Source organism: Heteronotia binoei, chromosome 3 (assembly GCF_032191835.1).
Source record: "Heteronotia binoei isolate CCM8104 ecotype False Entrance Well chromosome 3, APGP_CSIRO_Hbin_v1, whole genome shotgun sequence".
In the NCBI taxonomy this organism is placed as follows: Eukaryota; Metazoa; Chordata; class Lepidosauria; order Squamata; family Gekkonidae; genus Heteronotia; species Heteronotia binoei.
In genome coordinates this window covers 25,061,863-25,085,027 of record NC_083225.1, presented here as the reverse complement: position 1 = coordinate 25,085,027, position 23,165 = coordinate 25,061,863, and the positions used below count along the sequence as shown (strand labels likewise).

Here is a 23,165-nt window from a genome sequence, read left to right as displayed (position 1 = left end):
TTGTCTAAGACTAGCAGCGGCTCTCCAGGGTCTCAAGCTGAGGTTTCTCCAGGGTCTCACGCCTATTTGCCTGGACGCTTTTTAGTTGTAAAAAACATACCACTCAATGACACTTAAGCGCATATATCTATATTAGGAGTTTAAGTCAGTCCAAATTTATTCATTTAACCAGATGCACAAGCCTGCTGGAGTTTGCTGGCCAATAGCTCTCTGCAATATTTTTGTTAGAAGCAAGCTGTTCTTATAGATGGCCAATTGCTCTTATACTCTCTATAATAATTATTCACTCATTCATTCATTCTTAAAATAAATTCAGAATAAATTAATATAAATATATGCACTTAAATGTCATTGAGTGGAAAGGTTTTTTTACAACTATGTATAAAATTAAGAATTATCTATTTCCATTCAGCCTTGTGGTATGTCTTGTTGTTATTACCTGGGTTTATTCCAGGATGTAAAAATTTAAGATAGAAGATGCTGCAGAAGAGCATTAACATTGGGTTGTTACAAGAGGCTGGTAACCCTGGAAGAAATATAGGAATAATTATTCCTGGGGAAGTCCATTGACAAAATGAACCTATATTTGGGTGCTCATAGGACCTTTCTTGTAATATTGGAAATGGACCTCTGTGATATTATTATGTGAAATTGTTATGTCTAGTGAAGTACAAAACGATATTAAAAAGATTTTTAAATGCTTTTATTAAACATTGTTAGCCAGTATATCACAGTATTTGTTTCTTTCATTGCCTGTCTTATCAACTGTGGTCCCTTTTTGTTGATTATACTAAAACCAACTCAGGCAGGAAGATCCGGCAAATCTGCAAAGCATTTGTGTGTGGGATTCACAGAAACTGTGGTCTTTTCACATTAGTTAGTTGCTCCTGTGCTTGTATTGTGTCTTGATTTTAATTCTTTTCTGGATGTGTTTTGCCCCCTCTAGTGGTTGCTTTGATATTTCTGCACTGTATTACTGGCTTATTTGTGAGGACTTTAAAAGGGCAGGGAAATAAGTCAAAAATCCATGGATGAAATATTGAAGTGACCTCTAGAGGGAGCAAAATACACATAGAAAAGGGGGAGAAGATGCCACACAGGGCATACAATGCAAAAGAACAGTGGCAGCACAATATATGAAATACAAAAATACAAAATATTGTGCACAAATACTCTTAACTGGTGTAAATAAAGTTCTATTATAATGAAATGAACAGCCTACAACAGTGGGCATACATTCATACAGTATAAATAGAAATAGAAAACAACAGTCTCAAAACAATATTCCAAGGAGGACCCCACACAGTCACAGAGTTTTCAAAATGAGTACAATGACTCAAAAATAAAGTTCCACAGAAGTGCCTCCGTTGTTTGTTGACTTCTGAAGGACAAATTCTAGCCTTCACGCAAACCCCGGATTTGATTGCGTTCCGCTGCTCCTGCAGCTTCCTCGTAAGTCAACTGAAAAATCCAGCCAAGTTCTTTCTCAAACGCCCATTTTGATATCTTAATTTGCAGCACGGGGTTTGCGTGAAGGCTAGAATTTGTCCTTCAGAAGTCAACAAACAACGGAGGCACTTCTGTGGAACTTTATTTTTGAGTCATTGTACTCATTTTGAAAACTCTGTGACTGTGTGGGGTCCTCCTTGGAATATTGTTTTGAGACTGTTGTTTTCTATTTCTATTTATACTGTATGAATGTATGCCCACTGTTGTAGGCTGTTCATTTCATTATAATAGAACTTTATTTACACCAGTTAAGAGTATTTGTGCACAATATTTTGTATTTTTGTATTACACAGGGCATACAAGCGATCCAAATAAGACATGTGAAAAAGCCCTCAGACAGGAGCTCCATATGTGAGAGGTCAGCCACTGAGAGGACTTCTCTTTGTGCCTTTGCCAAAGGCATGCACCTCTGAGATGGAGTTCAGAGATTCCGAGAGCATACACAGAGCTTCTCCAGTATGAAGCTCCCAAGGAGTTTGTAGCTATCCACTTATCCAGGGCTGTTCCCCCCCCTGTAGAAAATGCCCAGCAGGAACTCATTTGCATATTAGGCCACACCCTCTGATGCCAAACCAGCCAGAACTGTGTTCCTGCTTTTAAAAAAGTCCTGCACTTATCACAGCAGGCCCAAAGACCACAATCATGCCCTGAATTAAGATGTCTAAGTTGCGTGTGGTTCTACAGCCACATGGATGCTGAACCTTTTTGGCACTAGGGACTGGTTTTGTGGAAGACAATTTTTCCACGCACCAGGGTGGGGGGAGGGGATGGTTTCTGGATGATACAATTGTGCACTTTATTTCTATTAGTTTGGTGAGGTGGTTAAGTGTGCAGACTCTTATCTGGGAGAACCGGGTTTGATTCCTTGATTCCTCATTCTTCCACTTGCAGCTGCTGGAATGGCCTTGGGTCAGCCATAGCTTTTGCAGAATTGTCCTTGAAAGGGCAGCTTCTGTGAGAGCTCTCTCAGCTCCACCCACCTCACAGGGTGGCTGTTGTGGGGGAGGAAGGTAAAGGAGATTGTGAGCCGCTCTGAGACTCTGAGATTCAGAGTGGAGGGCAGGATATAAATCCAATTTCGTCGTTGTTGTTTTCGTATTATTATTATTACATTGTAATATATAATGAAATAATTATGCAACTCATGACCCGGTTGCCAGCAGGACGCAAACCGGTACTGGTTCATGGACTGGGTGTTGGGGACCCTTGATCTAGGTAGTCTCTGCCCCCAACTGTTTTTGTGCACACTAGGAAAAAGTTGGCCCTAGAAGCAAGTTTTGCATTAAAAAAAATCACTTAGAAAGGAGAATCGCCTCCGTGATGGAATTTCTAGAAAGTCAGACAATTGGACCTATTGAAACATGATGGGAAGCCATGCTGCATGCCGTGTATGACCAGCTCCTTGATTCTGTTGTTGTTATTCAATAGGAAGAAAAAGGCACTCACTCTCGGCATGCTCCGGAATTCACAACTGTTTCAAATATTCCAGGGCTGAAGTCCGATGTTGAAAACAGACTGAAGGCTGCGACTTCTGAATTTGTAAAGGATGGGAAACATTTGTGTTCTAGACAAATACAGACTCATTATTCCAGCAGACAATAAAATACTTCTCCCCCCGTTCATATCTAGGTCCCATCACCCTCCTTTGAGCCTGGCAATTTCCGAATCTTCTGCTACCACAGTCAGCTTTACCCACTACCAGTTCTGAAGAGTAAAGGTAAGTGTGTTATCTACACAATGGGTTTTTTTTATTTTTGGGGAATCTAAATCCCCCTAAATTTTAACAATCAGATTTTTCTACCAACCCCAAGTTTGTAAGAAAACCTGTTTAGAGTCTGTGGGGCCCCAATCTACAGATCTAGGTATCCTCAGATGGGGACCATGTGTTGCTATTAGATATATAGATGCTGGGCGTCACAGTTATTCCAGGCTCTCGTGCCTAGGCACGCAACACCGTTAGCGCACCATTGATTGGCAACCTTGAATGGGCAGTGTGTGTCTCTGTGCGTGCATGCACACATAGAGTTGGTAACTCTGGGTGGGAAATTCCTGAAGATTTGGGAATGGCAGGGTTTGGGAAGGGACCACAGCAGGGTCTAATGCCATAGAGTCCCCCCTCCAAAGCAGCCATTTCTCCAGGGCAGGGGTGTCAAACAAGTGGCCCAGGGGCTGAATCAGGCCCCCGAACAACTGGCTGTCATCTGCTTCCATCTCCCTCTCTCTTGCTTCCTCCTGCATCACAGCTTGCCTTGCCAGGCTTGCTCAATCTCACAGGAGCTACAGAGCAAAGCCTCTATTTTCTCCATTGGCTGAGGTTCCTCCCTTGGGGAGGAAAGGAGGATGTATAGCTTGCTTTGCCAGGCTCTCAATCATGCAGCAGAGCTACTGAGCCAAGCCTCTCTTCCTTCTATTGGCTGAGGCTCCTCCCTCCTCCTGGTCCCCTGGGGAAGGGAAGAAAGAGCCAGAGCTTCCTTTGCCCAGTTCTCTAGATCCCATGGGAGAAATACAAAGAAAGCACCTTTAAGACCAATGAGTGCTAATGTTTTAAGTATTTTTTATTTTTAAAAAAAATCTTTGTGATTGACTCTGTCCTTTATAACCTTTATAACTCTGCTACCTAATCTTAAATAGGTACACGCATGGCCCAGCCTAACATAGCCCAGCCCGATGAGATCTCATTTATATCAGATGCGGTCATTGTAATAAATGAGTTTGACATCCCTGCTCTAGGGCAACTGCTCTCTGTAGTCTGTAGATCAGTACTAAACTCTGAGAGATCTCCAAGCCCCACTTGGATGTTGGAAAACTTGTGTGTGGTTGTGCGTTTTAACACCTGTGCCCAGGGGTGGAATTCTAGGCTCTTTTTTGTAAGCTCTTGGAGGATTGGCTACACCAGGGGTGTGTGGCCTAATATGCAAAGGAGCTCCTGCCAGAATTCCACCCCTGCCTGTGCCACATTTAGGCCAGGCTCCTGATAGTCTCAGCTGCTTTCAACACCAGGGGGAAGAAGCTATTAACAATGCTTACCTTATGACTTTGCCCCTCACCCAGTAGCAGAGCAGATGAAGAGTCTAAACCACCACCAGCCACTTAGGTTAGACTGCCATCGTGTAAACCCCTGGACAAAACCGGTTTTCACCACCGGCAGGATTCTATATGCAAGCAAAAGAAATAAAGAATCCGACTCTCTTTCAATTGCTCATCCAAGAACAGCATGAGGTTGCTGAAATAGATTCCTTTATTCCCGAAACATTCCAGAACAGTAGAATACAAGTTGTCGTCAAGTATTAAAATCATAACCCATCATAAGAAACCGCTAATTAGTGCAACTGGGTTTTGTAAAAGGTCTATAAAAAACAGGATTTACTTCCGTGAAAACCCATTAGTTCTCCCCCTACGGAATTGTTAATAAAACACCCCCCAATTTTTTTTATTCTTCGTAATAAAGTACTGAAATCTGATCATGTAGAGATCACTGCCTCTTTTAAGTGCAATGTAACGTATGCCCTCTTTATAAGTTCAAGACCATTGTGAGAATAAATTAACACAGGAACAAGATGATGAGTGAACGGACTCAGGTCAAACCCCCCCTTCCCCAAAAGGCATGGCAGTTTCAAGTTAATGCGTGTGTGTGCACACGCACTTGTACATTATCATAACTTATGCATACAACATAATTGTTGTGGTGCCTGTGGATAGGCCCTGATCCAGCTTTGTGCCTCCGAAGTTGGGGCAGAGTTCCTAATGCTAAAAAGCCCCCTGTCACCCAAAGCACCAGAAGGGGAGTGGAATGGCCACACATTCCCCGTCCCGTCCTTGAAACTGAGGCAGCTGCTTCCTGGGACTTTTCAGCATCAGTAAGTGCATGTTTTGGCACCCGAATAATTACCTCACGCAACTAAATGAGGATTCGGCTACTGAAATTTGTACAGCTACTGATGCTGAAAAGTCCTGCTTCTGTGGGCAGATGGGCCTCGGCTGGATTGGGGCAGATATGTTTTAAGATGTATTCTGGGTGCTTATCGTTAGAAAAAAATATTTATGGCACAAAATTTTAATAATCTATGACTAAAGTGAATGTATAACACATTAAGTACAAAACAATGTCCCTTAGAAAGGCTAAAAATAAGTTCAGGCAGTAGCAGAAGAATCTGTCTTGTAAATTTTGCAAGAAAGCAATCAACTCATTAAAACATCACCTTTTAAAGTAGTACACAGATGAAACTGTTCTGAAATAGCTCTTTATGACTAAAGCATTCAGAAACCACATTTTGGCGCCCCCGAGTGGGCGACTTCTGGTACTTTGCGGGTGTATTTTTAAAAGGTAAAAAACAATAATTCTTTTAACATTAATTGGACGACACTGCGGTTTCCCCAAGCGAACGACTAAGTGCAGGATGTCGGCTTTGCATATGTTCGGTGATCCAATATGTTCGGTGATCAACGACAGAGAAAAGAAAGAGTGCTGTGTGACCAATTTCCCCTGCCCACAGTCTTAAGTTACCCAGCCAGCTGGGTAAGAAGATCAAGCATTCTGTCTTGCCCGTAGTTCAGGTCCCTTCACTTTCAATAACAGCCATCTCTCCAGTTGCCATCTCGTAGGGTACTAAGCGAAGAAAGGGGCTTTGGCGGCTGCAGGAAACTGTTGGAAGAAACAAGCCATGTTGGAAAGGGAAGCACAGAAGGAGAGACTAAAATCCAGCAGAATATAGAACACCTGGGGCTTTTTTGTAGCAGGAACTCCTTTGCATATTAGGCCACACCCCCTTTATGTAGCCAATCCTCCAAGAGCTTACCGTAGGCCCTGTAAGAAGAGCCCTGTAAGCTCTTGGAGGATTGGCTACATCAGGGGTGTGTGGCCTAATATGCAAAGGAGCTCCTGCTAGAATTCCACCCCTGCTTATACCCATCTTTCTCCCCCCATCCACACCCCAGGAGACCCAAAGCTTGCCATACTGTTTTACTCTCTCCTAGGCATTTAGAAACCATTGCGCACTAGTACAGGGTTTTCCCAACCTGTGGGTCAGGACCTAAAACTGAGTCAAAGCCACTGAAAGGGGGACAGAGGTTAGCCCTCCCTAATGGCCCCCCTTGCCCCTTTCCATGGCTCTCTTTCACATTTTGGAAACCAAGCTCTGACCCTGGAAACAGGATTTTCCAAGTCATACGTTGGTTGGTATTCATTTCTTCACCACATGTACATGTTGATGGAGGAAAACTTGCCCCGACCAGTTACCAGAGTGACTTTCTTAGAATTTTAGGAAGGATTAGAGGGAGTAATGAAGGAGGTGAGGCTGGTCAGGGGCTGGAATGTAAACTCCACACACAAAGGCTGCATCTGTTGGAATGTTGCTGGCTAGGAGTTTAAGGGGGGGGGGCAGTTGCACCTTTTGTGCGATGGTAGCCGGGTTCTCCAAACCATCTGGTTAGCCACTGCAGAAAATAGAATGCTGAACCAGATGGGTGCCAAGATCGTAGTTCATCTAGGGCAACAAAAATGGGTCACCATACCAAATCAATTTGGACTTGTGAGCCACCGTATCAAAAAGATTGGGAACCACTGTTCTAGAGCATAATGCTGTTCTACGATGTCATGCGTAATTCCACCTCTCTGCTGGATATTCAAGGGTAGCTTCCCACATTACGGGAAATGAAAACATATATATATATATATATATTTGGCCACTGTGTGACACAGAATTTTGGACTGGATGGGCCATTGGCCTGATCCAACAGGGCTTCTCTTATGTTCTTATGTGACACGGAGTGTTGGCCTGGATGGGCCATTGGCCTGATCCAACAGGGCTTCTCTTATGTTCTTATGTTCTGAACATTCATGCAGCAACTAGACGACCAGACTGAATGGCAAACAGGCATATCTTTCAATCTCCCTCACAAAACAATTTCATCATGAATGCTGCATGTCCATGTTAAAATCAAAGTGTGTGGCACGTCTTAAAAGCACAGTTTTTCAACCAAAATTGTAATGTCCTGATCTTAAATTGTGAACAAATCCACATTTCTAGTTTTCACCATAAAGGAAACAAAGACGATGTCTGACTTTATCATCAAACCACATCCTTGGTTTTCTGCTCTTTTTAAATAAAAAGATGAAGGGATGTTAGTGCACTTTGTTCATATTACTCCTTGTCATACTGCACGCTACATAGTTTTGTCATATCTCAAGGAAAAATGTTTGAATGATTTTGTCAATTTCAAGATAGCAGCATACAGCAGCCCTGTGGTGCAGAGTGGTAAAGCTGCAATACTGCAGTCTGAGCTTTTTGCTCGCTACCTGAGTTTGATCCTGGCGGAAGCTGGGGTCAGGTAGCTGGCTCAAGGTTGACTCAGCCTTCTATCCTTCCGAGGTTGGTAAAATGAGTACCCAGCTTGCTGGGGGGAAAGTGTAGATGACTGGGGAAGGCAATGACAAACCACCCCATAAAAAGTCTGCCATGAAAACGTTGTGATGCAACGTCACCCCAGAGTCGGAAACGACTGGTGCTTGCACAGGGGACTACCTTTACCTTTTTAACATAGCCTAAAGAAGAGATTCAGACTGATTCCTCACTAACAGTTGCTCTGCCCCCCGGGTTTCTGCTTTCCCCGGCTCCAGCGATCAATTCCCCAGCAGTTGCTGCATGGGCGCATTCTGACCCGCAGCTCCCTCCAATTTCCCTTGCAGCTTCTGGATCTCCAAAAAACAAGAGCAGGAAGCCGCAAGGGAAATTGGAGGGAGCTGCAGATCAAAACGTGCAACGTCGCAACTGATGGGGAATTGATCGCTTGAGCCAGGAAAATCAGAACCTCAGGGATGGAGCAACTGCTAGTCAGGAATCAGTCTTACAGTGCAATCCTCAACAGAGGTACCCTCTTCCAAACCAACTGGCATCGTGGCCTTTACAAGGGTGTAACTGGGCTCAGGATTTCATCTCAGTCAAACATACTTCATCCCAGATTAAAGTGCATTCTCCTGTGTGCCTCATGTTTCTGTTTTAAGAAAGGTGTAGAGCAGTGGTCCCCAACCTTTTTGGCACCACGGACTGGTTTTGTGGAAGAAAATTTTTCCATGGGCCGGTGGGGGGTGGGATGGTTTCAGGATGATACAATTGTGCACTTTATTTCTATTAGTTTGATGTGGTGGTTAAGTGTGTGGACTCTTATCTGGGAGAACCAGATTTGATTTCCACTCCTCCACTTGCAGCTGCTGGATGGCCTTGGGTCAGCCAAAGCTCTTGCAGAGTTGTCCTTGAAAGGGTAGCTTCAGGGGAGAGCTCTCTCAGGCCCATCCACCTCACAGGGTGTCTGTTGTGGGGGAGGAAGGCAAAGGAGATTGTGAGCCACTCTGAGACTCTGAAATTCGAAGGGGGGGGGGCAGGATATAAATCCAATGTTGTCTTCTTATTTTTACATTGTAATATATAATGAAATAATTATAAACTCATGGCCCGGTTGCTAACAGGCCACGGACCGGTACCAGTCCACGGCCTGGGGGTTGGGGGACCCCTGATGTTGACAATTTCCCCAATGGAAGCTTGAACCCATTTGGGCTGCAATCCTGGCACACAGTTAAGTCGCTCAAATCCCACTGAACCGGAAGGTATTTAAGCTGCTGAAGAAATACAGGATTTCTGCTTCTGGGCTTAAACCTTTAATTACAGAAGCCCAACTTTTAGCAACGCTTAATTATCATGCAAGCAACACAATTAAAAATGGATGTGAAATTCTTCAGTGGCACTTGGCTGAACTCTACCGATCACTTAATCAGGGTTCTCTCCAAGGGAAATTGCCTGGAAGCCACTGAAGGCAGGCCAGCTCAACTAATTTTTTAAAAATGTCTGGCCTGGGCAACTTGTGACTTTCAAATCTAAACACAGCTCCTCAGCCATGGATGGAGGTCTACAGGTGGACTAGACCCCTCCTGGGACTTGAAAAGGGAGCTGGTGGTGGGCCATAGTCTGCAAGGCAACAGTTTGATCAGACACGAATGATGCCAGCCTGGCTTATATTCCCTTTTATTCTCCCTTGCCTTTGCATTATTCACAGTGCTCAGGCAGCAGAACCAACTGCGAAGGAGAAACGGTGGCTGTTCTCCACCTCTTGAAGGTCAAGAGGCAAAAAGAACGTAAGAGAAGACATGTTGGATCAGGCCAACCCTCTGTGTCACACAGTGGCCAAAAAACCCCAGGTGCCATCAGAGGTCCATCAGTGGGGTCAGGACACTAGAAGTCTTTCCACTGTTGCCCCTCCCAAGCACCAAAAATACAGAGCATCACTGTCCCAGACAGAGAGTTCCAACAATACGCTGTGGCTAATAGCCACTGATGGCCCTCTGCTCCGTATGCTTATCCAATCCCCTCTTGAAGCTGTCTATTCTTGTAGCCACCACCAACTCGTGTGGCACTGAATTCCATGTATTAATTACCCTTTGGGTGAAGAAGTATTTTCCTATCAGTTCTAACCCGACTGCTCAGCAATTTCATTGAATGTCCATGGGTTCTCGTATTGTGAGAAAGGGAGAAAAGTACTTCTTTCTCTACCTTCTCTATCCCATGCATAACAGTGCTGTGAGTTACACAAGTGCATCAGAAGAAGAGATTGGATTTATATCCCACACTTCACTCAGAGTGGCTTACAATCTCCTTCCCTCCCTCTTCCCCACAACAGACACCCCTGAGAGGTAGGTGGGGCTGAGAGAGCTGAGAGAAACTGCTCTTGAGAGGACAGCTCTGAGAGAACTTGTGGCTGACCCAAGGTTATACCAGCTGGTGCATGTGAAGGAGTGGGGAATCAAACCCAGTTGGGCTCGAACCTGTAAAATGAGCAGTCCACCAAGCCACAGAGCCAATCAGCCATATAATATGGCCTATTCTTTACAGGACACATTTTGGGTCTCAGGTACTCAGCTAAAACCTGAGCATTACTGGGCCCTGGTGTGACACTATACACCAGTTTGTTTCTGAGGTATTTCATATGAGGCCTGCTTGTGTACTACTAAGGCTCAGAATATGGCTGGGGGCTGCCATTTTGTCAAGAGTTTGTGACCGCATGTGTGACAGGGAGCAGGAGCAGATGTACATTTTATGTTTGTTTACATGCTACTGCCACTTTAGGGGAGGGATGGTGGCTCAGTGGTAGAGCATCTGCCTGGTAAGCAGAAGGTCCCAGGTTCAATTCCCGGCATCTCCAACTAAAAAGGGTCCAGGCAAGTAGGCATGAAAAACCTCAGCTGGAGACCCTGGAGAGCCGCTGCCAGTCTGAGTAGACAAGACTGACTTTGATGGACCCAGGGTCTGATTCAGTATAAGGCAGCTTCATATGTTCATTTTAAGACTGAACCATGAGGCGTTCTGAGGGAAAAGGACACAGCAGTTAGAAACGGCAGTTAGCAGACTTCAGTGCTGAAGTGGTGTTGGTTCTGAAAGTGTTTTAGTTAATGTTCAGTGTGCTAAAGAAATAAAAATCAAGACATCTCGCCCGGATTGCTTCTCAGAAAAGACCCCTGACCTTCTCCCTTGCCAGAGTCCAGTGACACCTTTAAGACCAACAAAGTATTAGTCTAGGTATGAGATTTCATGTGCACGCACATTTCCTCAGATGCACAGAAATGGAAGAGAATCGTTCAGGCTTATAGATAGGCTGAACAGCAAATTGGCACATGATATCAGTTTTTGGCAATTACATATCAGTAGATATAGCACCAAAGAAGTTAATTTTATATATTAAGGTTTTAGTAATTGCTTAACGTTTTACACTAATAGTGTCTTATAATAGATTATTGCATTTTATGATGTTAATATGCTGTTAGCTGCCCTGAGCCTGGGAGAGCGGAAGAAAGAAAGAGAGAAAGAAAGAGAGAAAGAGAGAAAGAGAGAGAGAGAGAGAAAGAAAGAAAGAAAGAAAGAAAGAAAGAAAGAAAGAAAGAAAGAAAGAAAGAAAGAAAGAAAGAAAGAAAGAAAGAAAGAAAGAAAGGTATTTTAAGACATGTGGAGACAAAACAGGAATGTCACATGCTAATTTGCTGTTCAGCTTCTGTCTAGAAGTCTGAATAAAGTAGGAGTCGAGTGCAACTTTAAGACCAACAAAATTTTATTCAGAATGTAAGCTTTCGTGTGCTCCATGAGTATGCTTGGAACACACGAAAGTTTACGTTCTGAATAAAACTTTGTTGGTCTTAAAGGTGCACTCGACTCCTACTTTGTTCTACTGCTTCAGATCAACACGGCTGCCTGCTTGGATCTATCTGTAAGTCTGAATGGTTATCTTCCATTTCTATGTGTCTGAGGAAGTGTGTGTGTACACACAAAAGCTGGAATACAACTTTGCCACTGAACTCTAACTTTGTTCTATTGCTTCAGGCCAACATGGTTGGCCACCTGGATCTATCTTCTCCCTTGCCAACCTGGATCCAAGATACAGACTTTAAAAGGCATGGCCAGCCTCAGATTCTGTAAACTTTGGCCATTCAAAAACATCCCTGAAGCTGGAAGTGGTTCTGGAATCAAGCCCCATCAAGTCTCAGTTGAGGATAAACCAGAGATGGTTGGAAAAGACTCCGACTTCCCTGGGAACTGACTGGTTTGACTGCTTCAGCAAAGCCAGCCAAACCAAGATTTGCTTTGCTCTGAGTTTTCCTGGAAACCAACCAGGGAGGCAGTGGGGCCCTTGGATGACCAAGGGGTAAAAGGATTACTGAAGGAGGATAGGGAGATGGCTGAGAAGCTGAATGCATTTTTTGCCTCCGTCTTCACTGTGGAAGACGAAAAGTGTTTGCCCACTCCAGAACCACTAATTTTGGAAGGGGTGTTGAAAGACCTGAGTCAGATTGAGGTGACAAGAGAGGAGGTCCTACAACTGATAGACGAATTAAAAACTAATAAGTCACCAGGTCCGGATGGCATACATCCAAGAGTTCTGAAAGAACTCAAAGTTGAACTTGTGGATCTCCTGACAAAAATATGTAATCTTTCATTGAAATCTGCCTCCGTTCCTGAGGACTGGAAGGTAGCATCTTTAAAAAGGGTTCCAGAGGAGATCCAGGAAATTACAGACCAGTCAGTCTGACTTCAATACCAGGAAAGTTGGTAGAAACCATTATCAAGGACAGAATGAGTAGGCACATTGATGAACACGGGTTATTGAGGAAGACTCAGCATGGGTTCAGTAAGGAAAGATCTTGCCTTACTAACCTGTTACAGTTGAGGGGGTGAACAAACATGTGGACAAAGGGAACCCAATAGATGTTGTTTACCTTGACTTCCAGAAAGCTTTTGATAAAGTTCCTCATCAAAGGCTCCTTAGAAAGCTCGAGAGTCATGGAGTAAAAGGACAGGTCCTCTTGTGGATCAAAAACTGGCTAATTAATAGGAAGCAGAGAGTGAGTATAAATGGGCAGTCTTCGCAGTGGAGGACGGTAAGCAGTGCAGTGCCGCAGGGCTCAGTACTGGGTCCCATGCTCTTTAACTTGTTCATAAATGATTTGGAGTTGGGAGTGAGCAGTGAAGTGGCCAAGTTTGCAGATGACACTAAATTGTTCAGGGTGGTGAGAACCAGAGAGGATTGTGGGGCACTCCAAAGGGATCTGTTGAGGCTGGTTGAGTGGGCGTCAATGTGGCAGATGAGGTTCACTGTGGCCAAGTGCAAAGTAATGCACATTGGGGCCAAGAATCCCAGCTACAAATACAAGCTGATGGGGTGTTAACTGGCAGAGACTGACCAAGAGAGAGATCCTGGGGTCGTGGCCGATAACTCACTGAAAATGTCAAGACAGTGTGCGATTGTAATAAAAAAGGCCAACACCATGCTGGGAATTATTAGGAAGAGAATTGAAAACAAATCAGCCAGTATCATAATGCCCCTGTATAAATCGATGGTGCGGTCTCATTTGGAATACTGTGTGCAATTCTGGTCACCGCACATCAAAAAGGATATTATAGCACTGGAAAAAGTCCAGAGAAAGGCAACTAGAATGATTAAAGGATTGGAACACTTTCCCTATGAAGAAAGGTTAAAACACTGGGGGCCCTTTAGCTTGGACAAACGTCGACTGTGGGGTGACATGATAGAGGTTTACAAGATAATGCATGGGATGGAGAAAGTAGAGAAAGAAGTGCTTTTCTCCCTTTCTCACAGTACAAGAACTCGTGGGCATTCGATGAAATTGCTGAGCAGTCAAGTTAAAACGGATAAAATGAAATACTTCTTCACCCAAAGGGTGATTAACACATGGAATTCACTGCCACAGGAGGTGGTGGCAGCTACAAGCATAGCCAGCTTCAAGAGGGGGTTAGATAAAAATATGGAGCAGAGGTCCATCAGTGGCTATTAGCCATAGTGTGTATATATATGTGTGTTGTGTGTATATATATATATTTTGGCCACTGTGTGACACAGAGTGTTGGACTGGATGGGCCATTGGCCTGATCCAACATGGCTTCTCTTATGTTCTTATGTTCCTGCTTTTTCTCACCCTCTGGCCTCTAGTCTACACAGATAGTCTACACCTCAGATGCTGCTCTATAGCTTCTTGACCGCAACACACTGCACAAACACACAAGGAAAAGAGATTCCATGTTGGATAACCTCTGCCCCTGAACCAAGGGAGTTCTTAGAAGTAAGCGCTAGTGCCAACAGCTGCTTTCTTGAATAGCTTTCTGCTCCCCAAATGGAACAACCCAGAACTAAAAGCTGTGTCCTCACTAACAAGTAACAAGGTCATCCCTTGCTCAAGTCTTGCATCATCCCTTGCTCAAGTCTTGCATCAGGATCTGTGCACGAACAGCTCGCCTGCTTTTGGCTCAGCAACACCTTCCATTGGTTTTTCAGGTCTGCACAGCTGGTAACCCGCCAACCAGAATACAGAACGTCAGCTAGGTGAGGAGGCTTGCCAGGAAGTTATCAAGCAGGCTACGAGACTTGACTGGTGGGTTATTGGGCAGGGTGGTTACCAGCTTGTCACCTACCAGGCTAAACTACCCACCAATCCTGTGTGGCAATCTATGAACAACACACACATACGCTACATGAAAACAATAAGGTTCAGATTTTCAAACTGAGGGGGGTTTTGGTGGAAGGTTCCCGTACAGTCCTGGGATCCTGAAACTTTCTCTGTTCACTGGGATCCTGGAACTTTCTTTGCATCTAAGTAGAGTGACCACTGGTGGTGGAAGGTGGCAGTTGACTTACGGTGACCCTGAAGAGTTTTCAAGGCAAGAGACATTCAGAGGTGTTCTGTCACTGCCTACCTCTGCATAGCAACCTTGGGCATCCTCGGTGGTCTCCCCTCTGAGTACTAACCTAGGCTGACTCTGCATAGCTTGTCTGAGACCTGACAACATTGGGCTAGTCTGGGCTATCCTGTAAGGGCAGACTGAGCATTGTCATCTGAGAAAAGCTATCACTCCGTAGCAACTTAGAGAATTTACTTGTATCTTAAGAAAAACACTAAGGCAGACCAATATCAGTTTTAGCCCAGATTCCCCCAAGACTCTCTAGGCAGGGCTTCTTTTGTAGCAGGAACTCCTTTGCATATTAGGCCACACACCCCTGATGTAGCCAATCCTCCAAGAGCTTACATGGCTCTTAGTACAGGTCCTACTGTAAGCTCCAAGAGGATTGACTACATTATGGAGGAGTGGCCTAAGATGCAAAGGAGTTCCCGCTACAAAAAGACTCCTGTGTCTAGGAACTACACTGTGCCTTAGGCTTTCTTGTAGAGATTCCCAGGGCTCCTTGGAGACCTCCATTTCCCAGGATTCCTTGTCGAAGGGAATGACTGCAGAACCACTGCAGAATCTGTACCACAGCTTTGCCCTGACACTTCAATTCGACCAAGCCACTCTTACCTTCGAATTGGCTGTGCAATCTTGCTCCTAGGTATGCTGCTCCCACTAATGGCCAAGGAAGGCCTCGGAAGACCACTGCGCGTTATAACCCCTGCATTGGCAGTCTTGTTTGGCATCGGGATGCCAGAGTTAGAGTGTAACTGTAAGGTGCCGGGCAGTGGCGTGTTAGTGCTGCTGCTGCTTCCTTGAACAGTCGGACTCACGTAGGCCGTGGCTTTCAGAGGTTGCCTGACGGAGACAGGAAAGTGTCCCACGCTGTGGACTCGGTGCTGAAGTTGTCCTGGAGAAGGAACTAACAGAGGGCAAGAACCACAGAGTTACGGAACAGCGCAAGTGAAATTCATGCTGAGTGAATTCAAGTATTCTGCTCACATGTAGCTTATTTATACCCAGTCCTTCTTCAAAGGCACAGCATTCGACTCTCACGCAGGAGTGGAATTCTAGCAGGAGCTCCTTTGCATATTAGGCCACACACCCCTGATGTAGCCAATCCTTCAAGAGCTTACAAAAATGAGCCTTGTAAGCTAGAATTCCACCCTTGCTTTCACGGTAACCCTGGGGAGTATGTTAGATTGAGAGAAGCTGAAATTTGAATACTTTCCTGGAAATAAGGGCCCCTTGGGGCAAAAAAGGGGCATTTATTTTCTGAGTAGATCCACCTAGTATTGCTCCTAGAAAACGGCCAAACAATTCCGTATAAACCATGGCCAGAAGTTGTAACAAAAGAATTAGGAGAATTTTGAGTATTTTTTAAAAAATATATATATATTTTAAAAAAATACTATAACAAGACGACCCATAGTTACTTTATTATTTTACTTTGCATTTTTTAAAACTAGAGTGGTCAGAGTGTTGGTTTAGGATCTGGCAGAAAAATAATGTATAAATGAAGGAAATAAATACACAAGGGGTGTTTTCGCTCACTCTAAATAACATACTTCCAATCCACTTCCAATAAACTTTGCAAATGGACTTTACTGTGCGAAATGGCAAAAACCACTTGACAGCCAGTTTGGTGTAGTGGTTAAGTGTGCGGACTCTTACTGGGAGAACAGAGTTTGATTCCCCACTCCTCCACTCACAGCTGCTGGAATGGCCTTGGGTCAACCATAGCTCTCGCAGGAGTTGTCCTTGAAAGGGCAGTTGCTGTGAGAGCCCTCTCAGCCCCATCCACCTTCCAGGGTGTCTGTTGTGGGGGGGGGGGAAGATATAGGAGATTGTAAGCCGCTCTGAGTCTCTGATTCAGAGAGAAGGGCAGGGTATACATCTGCAGTCTTCCTTCTTCTTCAAACGGTCGCCAAAGTGGCTTGAAACTGCATTATTTAGCACGTGTGAAAATGCCCAAGGTTTATTCTGTGGACCACCTTGAGGTCCTTGTTGGTAGAAAAGCATGCCGGGTAAAATATTTGTTAAAAAAATTTCACACTTACTGCTAGACTGAATCCTTGATATCCCGTTACCAGCTCCGTGCAAGTTAGAGTCAAAGCTGAGACTATTCCTCACAGTGACCGCAGGGCCAACGCTGGCGTTGAGAGTGGGGGTGCTCGGCATCCGGGCTAAGTTGGGCATGCTCCTTCGGAGTTTGTCTGCAATGAAACCCAAAGATAGCCAGCATCAGGAAATGGTTAGGGTCACTTAGGCCCTGCCTATCATTCAAGAAGAGCTCCCTGGGTCAAGCACTATTCTGCCAAAATATGCACCACCCTCAGGGCTCTTATTCTAGCAGGAGCCCATATGCACATTAGGCCACGCCCCCCTGATGTAGCCAATCCTCCAAGAGCTTAGAGGGCTCTTAGTACAGGGCCTACTGTAAGCTCCAGGAGGATTGGCTACATCAGGGGGGCGTGGCCTAATATGGAGAGGAGCTCCTGCTAGAAAAAGAGCCCTGACCACCTTAAAGTTAGGCCAAAACAGCTTTGATATCAATTAAAGAGGGAACCCTAACTGCAGAACTAATCTTCACTGAACACATCCCAAGACACAAGGCAGGTTAACTGCAAAAAAAGTACATTCAGGCTACTTCAAGATTGTGATTAGGGATGTGCTCGAACCGAACCACAAAGCAAAATTCATGATGAATTTTGGCCTGTTTGTGGTTTGCGAACTGAAGTTCGTGAAGGGCTACTGTCACAAACTTCCACAAACTTTCTCAGTAACAGACTAGGACAGGGGTGGCCAAACTTGTTTAATGTAAGAACCACATATAATAAATGTCAGGCGTTTGAGAGGCGCAAGACAGGAGCATCAGGTGTTTGAGAGTCACAAAACAAGGAAGGAAGGAAAATAGATGGGGGAGGGAGGGAAAGGTGGAAAGAAAGCAACTTTACCTTTAAATGCCTTCTCCAAGCCAACCTTCAAGGGGTGGCAGGGGCTCTCCTGAGCCACAGTTTGGCCACCCCTGGACTAGGAACTGGGATACCCAGGTCTGAATTACCACTCCACCATGGAACTTCGCCTTGGGCTACCCTACCTCCCCCCAAGGTGGTTGTGAGGATAAAATGGAGGAGGGGAGAAGATGGTGTAAGTTGTTTTCAGTTCCCGATCGAGAGAAAAGCAGGGTATAAATATGTAAATTAATAAATACATTTTACTCGTCTCAGAAGCGTCCCAAACTGTGCTGCCCCAAACTGAAGCAGCCAGATCTGGAGAGACAGATGGAGTGCAGCAGAATTTGCTACCACTTCCCAAATGGTAGCTATTTGATCAATCTCTGAGTCATTGGAGGATGGGGTGAGTACGGGAATGGGATGGGTGGTACTTGTGCCTGTCTGACCTTGTTTTTAAATTTATTTATTTATTTGATTTGTATCCCGCCCTCCCCACCGAAGCACGCTCGGGGCGGCTCAAACTGAGGGCCATGCCCATGTCGGCTCAAACTGGCCATCTACATTCAGCCTACATGTCTAAGACAGTATAGATCAGGGGTGTCAAACATGCAGTTCAGGGGCCAAATCAGGCCCCTGGAGGGCTCCTATCAGGCCCCAAGCAACTGGCTGTCGTCTGCTTCCTTCTCCCTATATCTTGCTTCCTTCTGCATAACAGCTAGCGCAGCAAAGCTTGCACAATTGCACAGGAGCTACAGAGCAAAACCTCTATTTTCTCCATTGGATGAGGGTCCTCCCTTGGAGAGGAAGGGGGGGAGGAATAGCTTGCTTTGCCAGGCTCTCTCAATTGCACAGCAGAGTTACTGAGCTAAGCTTCTTTTCCTTCTATTAACTGAGGCTCCTCCCCCACCCACCTCAGTCTCTGGAGAAGGAAAGAAAGAGCCAGAGCTTCCTTTGCCCAGTTCCCTATGGGAGAAATACAAAGAAAGCACCTTCAAGACCAATGAGTGCTAACATTTTAAGCATGTTTTAAGTTTTTTAAAAATATATTTGTGTTTGTCTGTGTTCTTTATCAAATTTATATCTCTGCTACCTAATCTTAAATAGGTACAAACATGGGCCCGCCCAACATGGTTCAGCCCAACCAGACATGGCCCAGCCCAACAAGGTCTCATTTATGTCAGATCTGGCCCTCATAACAAATGAGTTTGACACCCCTGGCATAGATCATGACCCATTATTAAGAATTATTGCATCAGATTATCATTTTCAAAATTTAGTTTATTACAATGGTTTCTTTTTTAAAAAAGTTAAATTATTTCGCAGTATTCCTGTGATTATGCTCATGTTGTATATACAATTATTCATAATGATCCATTCAGTCATAATGTTGACTAGATTTCGCTGCTCAGTGACTCAAGGCTGAGCTAACAAGCTGTTGAAAGTAACACAAAACATCCAGACAAGCATGCCTATCTAAATTCTTCTATGCATAGTCACCTAGAAACAGGAGGCAGTTATCAATTGTGTTTCAACTGCCAGGCAGAAATATTTTGAACAGTACACAGGGATTTCCCCCCCCCCCTCCTCTTTTTTTGTTTTACTCATAGCAATGAAAACACAACTTCACTGTTTCTACCACTGTCGTGGCAGGCTTGACATAAAAACACACAAAAACGTCTTCAGTTCTTCTCCCTGAAGTCTTGCGGTATCACAAATTTACAGCGTGTATCCATGTTACTGACAGACACACTCCTCTGCTAAGACTGCCAGCATACAGGTAGCACCTGGAGATTCTAGCGATTGCAATGCAGACAATCAAGAACCGTTCCCCTGAGAAAATGGTTGCTTTGGAGGGTGACATTGTAGCCTGCTGAGGCCTTTCTCCTCCCCCAAACCCCGCCCTCTCCAGGGCTCCACCCCCAAAATCTCCATATATTTCCCAACCCAGATTATACAAACTCCAAAAAAACTGTGGAAAATTAATGAAAACAATCTAAATATATGTTTATAAATTTTATGAACGTAGAAAATATTATTCTGAATCACCTTATATAAAAATACATATCATTTAGCAACGCACAAAATATCACAGATTTTTCTCCAGGGCAGTGCTGTGTGAAATGTTTTGTGATGTTGTGACGAGTGGGGTACGTCTCTTTGATAAAAGGTGTATACGGAAACAGTAACATAGGTGAGCTTTGCTGTCGGAGGCTGTTGGCTGCCCCCTTTTTAAAAGCTTTTTTTATAAACAGTGAAGCTTCTGGTTGGGCAACTATGAAAAAAGGAAATGACGAAATACCAACGAAAGATAAGAACTGATTGCATGCGGAATTCTGATAGCACTAGCATTTTGATTTACTCCATGGATGCGGACAAATGGTTTACAAGCACTTGAAACTGACATGATGAATGGAAAAATAACTTTGTAACTTTATTCTTCTCACAATGGACTTATGAATCTGTGATATTTTGTATGTTGCTAAGTGATATGTATTTTTGTATAAGGTGATTCAGAATAATATTGTCTACATTCATAAAATTTATAAACATATATTTAGATTTTTTTCCCGTTACTTTTCCAGAATTTTCTGGAGTTTGTATAATTCGTCTTTCACTGTGATGCTCTAGTTTTGCCATTTCACAACCCAGAGCAGGCAACCCTATTGCAGACAGCTTTAGGAATTTTAATTTGGGTGTGTGTGTGGGGTCACAGTACCTTACTAAATGACAACACCTGGGAATCCGTGGAGAATGCCCTTGTAAATAAACTGGCACAAAACTGCTGGAAGTTAGGTCATGTAAACATAGCCTCAGACAGACAGCAGACCACAGATGAGAGCTCTTCCCATGCCAGGGACTCAACAGGATAGATCTTTCCACTGCCAGGTTCTGCCCCAAGAGGAGACTGGATAGGAAATGGGCTGAGATATAGAAGTTCCTTCATCTAATGCATCAGTGCTTAGCTAAGTGCAAAGTGCTAAGGGAAGAGCCATGAGGGTAAAAAGGTAAAGGTAGTCCCCTATGCAAGCACCAGTCGTTTTCGACTCTGGGGTGATGTCGCTTTCACAACGTTTTCTTGGCAGACTTTTTATGGGATGGTTTGCCATTGCCTTCCCCAGTCACCTACACTTTACCCCCAGCAAGCTGGGTACTCATTTTATCGACCTTGGAAGGATGGAAGGCTGAGTTAACCTCAAGCCGGCTACCTGAAAACCCAGCTTCCGTCGGGATCAAACTCAGGTCGTGAGCAGAGCTTGGACTGCAGTACTGCAGCTTACTACTCTGCACCATGAGGGAGTCATACTCATTCCTGCCCTTCTGTAATGTTAGAAAAGGGAGCTTACACCCCCTTCCCCTATTACACCCCTTTCCCCTTTGCCAGGGCATCCAATGATATCTTTCCTGGTGCCCATCAAGTGTTTGTAGAAAGCAGACAGTACCACCTGGGCCTTCTGATTGGCCACTGGAGACCTGGCTGACTATGCAGGTTAAAATCATGTTTTGGTGGCAGCTGCCACTGCAGCGTTGGTTTTATTCCCTCCCTTTTGTCCAGTGTATTTTGTTTCTATTTGCCCCCTGCATCCCTCCATGTATGTGTGTGGCTCCACTTCCCACGTTGGCCATGCTGTGTCTGTCAGAAATCCAAAGATGCCTACAAGCTCAGAAGGGTTGGGGACCCCTACTCTGTGACATTCAAAGGACAATGAAGCAACTTAAGTTGCATCAAACAGCAGGGAACGTTAAAACCCAGCTTGGTGGTGGCCATCAGCACAAAACCACAGGAAAGCATTTGTCTCCTCTCTTCTTATAGCAGCACAGAAGGAGGCACAGAGTGTCCTCAAGGCCATGAAGCTCAAGTTCTTGGGGTTTTTTGAGCAATCTGCAAAGACTTTGCAGTGGATTTCGAACTATGTTCTGGGAACCACAGGATTCTACAGTGAGCATATCAAGAAAGAACATAAGAGAAGCCATGTTGGATCAGGCCAATGGCCCATCCAGTCCAACACTTTGTGTCACACAGTGTCCAAACAAACCCCAAGTGCCATCAGAAGGTCCAACTGCCATCATGGATGAGTGTCAACAAAAGACAGCCTGTGCACCACTGCCAATCTTCCCACAGCTACAGGAGCCCTGGATGTGTCTTGGACTGAACCACTGGTTTAATCAGGGCAACAATGAGGACCAACCAGGTGTCAAGCATGGTAGAATTCCATTGGTGATTGATTGTTTTAGGGTCCCCCATAAAGCTGGCCTATGAAATATCATGGAGAACCAAGGTCTGTTAACTCTGTTATTCTTTCCCCCTCCCCCTTCTTACTTTATTGCTTGCAAAGTAGAAGTAGAGAGAAACGAAACTAACTTGAGAAAGAGTAATCAGCACCTTCCCGTACATTCCTGTTAGGAAGTGTGGCACATCTGGGGAAAGCAAGGACGTAGTTCTGATAACGCCATGAGAATGTCGACATTTATAATACTTTATGTGTGAGAGCACGTCCCTCACCCCCACCTTTTGGAATCCTTTTGAAGTATGCCTTAAAAGTATTGTATCAATGTATCTTTAGCATCACTCTCAAGAATCTGTTACACTGAAAGTATCGGTCTATCAATAAACGTTTTGTATCAAACCTGACTCGTCATTGAAGCCGCAAGCTTGACACCAGGGGTAGAATTCTAGCAGGAGCTCCTTTGCATATTAGGCCACACTCCTCTAATGTAACCAATCATGCAAGAGCTTACAAAAAAGAGCCTTGTAAGCTCTTGGAAGATTGGCTAAAAACAGGGGGTGTGTGGCCTAATATGCAAAGGAGCTCCTGCTAGAATTCCACCCCTGGGACCAACAGTCTTGCTTTAGCAAAGGACACGCAGTCCTGTGCAAGACTTCAGTCCATCTGTAGAGGCCCTTTGCGAACAGGCCAATGTGAAAAGCAGTGGCAGTCAAATATCCCAGATATTACAGAAGTGCACAATACTCATCGCCTATTATGTATTATATAAAAGCACTCTAGGTTCCTAATGTAACACATTTCTCTCTACCATCAAATCTTCTTTTCTTTTAGGAACTGGGGCATAAAGCAGCTTTTCCTTCTTAGGAATCACGATCAGTGACGACAACACTTTGCAAACATGTTCCGGGAATAGCAAGGAGGAGAGGAAATATGCTTGAAAATTCTCTGAAGCCACTCGCCTGTCCTAGAGTCATCTGCGAGCAGCAGCTTCCCAGTTCTATTGTCTCCTGTGATTTTGGCATTGAAAACATGAGACTTGGATTTGGGCCCTTCGCTGTTTAGCATTCATGCTCATTATGTAACTGCCCCTCTCTTCCGCCCCGTTTTGCAGTCCCAAGGAAGCAGTCAACACTGAGATTTATGAAGCTTCTGCTGCACACGGCTGGTAGATAAGTGTTCAGCTTGGTGGGTTACAAGCAATGTTCCCTCTAAGCTGAATTAGTGTGAGCTAGCTCACAATTTAGCCTCCAGCTCACACA

At 44.5% G+C, this 23,165-nt stretch overlaps 1 protein-coding gene across 2 annotated transcripts in view; it reads right to left on the bottom strand.

The window, feature by feature from the left end:
* Window positions 1-4,729: 4,729 nt before the first annotated feature.
* The window catches only part of SLAIN1 (SLAIN motif family member 1), a 62,634-nt gene continuing 44,198 nt past the window's right edge, over window positions 4,730-23,165 (bottom strand). For both annotated transcript variants that reach the window (XM_060233597.1, XM_060233598.1), the window contains 3 exons: window positions 16,784-16,939; window positions 15,354-15,645; window positions 4,730-6,151 (listed from right to left, as the gene is read on the bottom strand). In XM_060233597.1, the coding sequence (XP_060089580.1) occupies window positions 6,076-6,151; window positions 15,354-15,645; window positions 16,784-16,939 (524 nt within the window). In that variant the 3' untranslated portion in view covers window positions 4,730-6,075. The remainder of the gene's footprint in view (window positions 6,152-15,353; window positions 15,646-16,783; window positions 16,940-23,165) is intronic.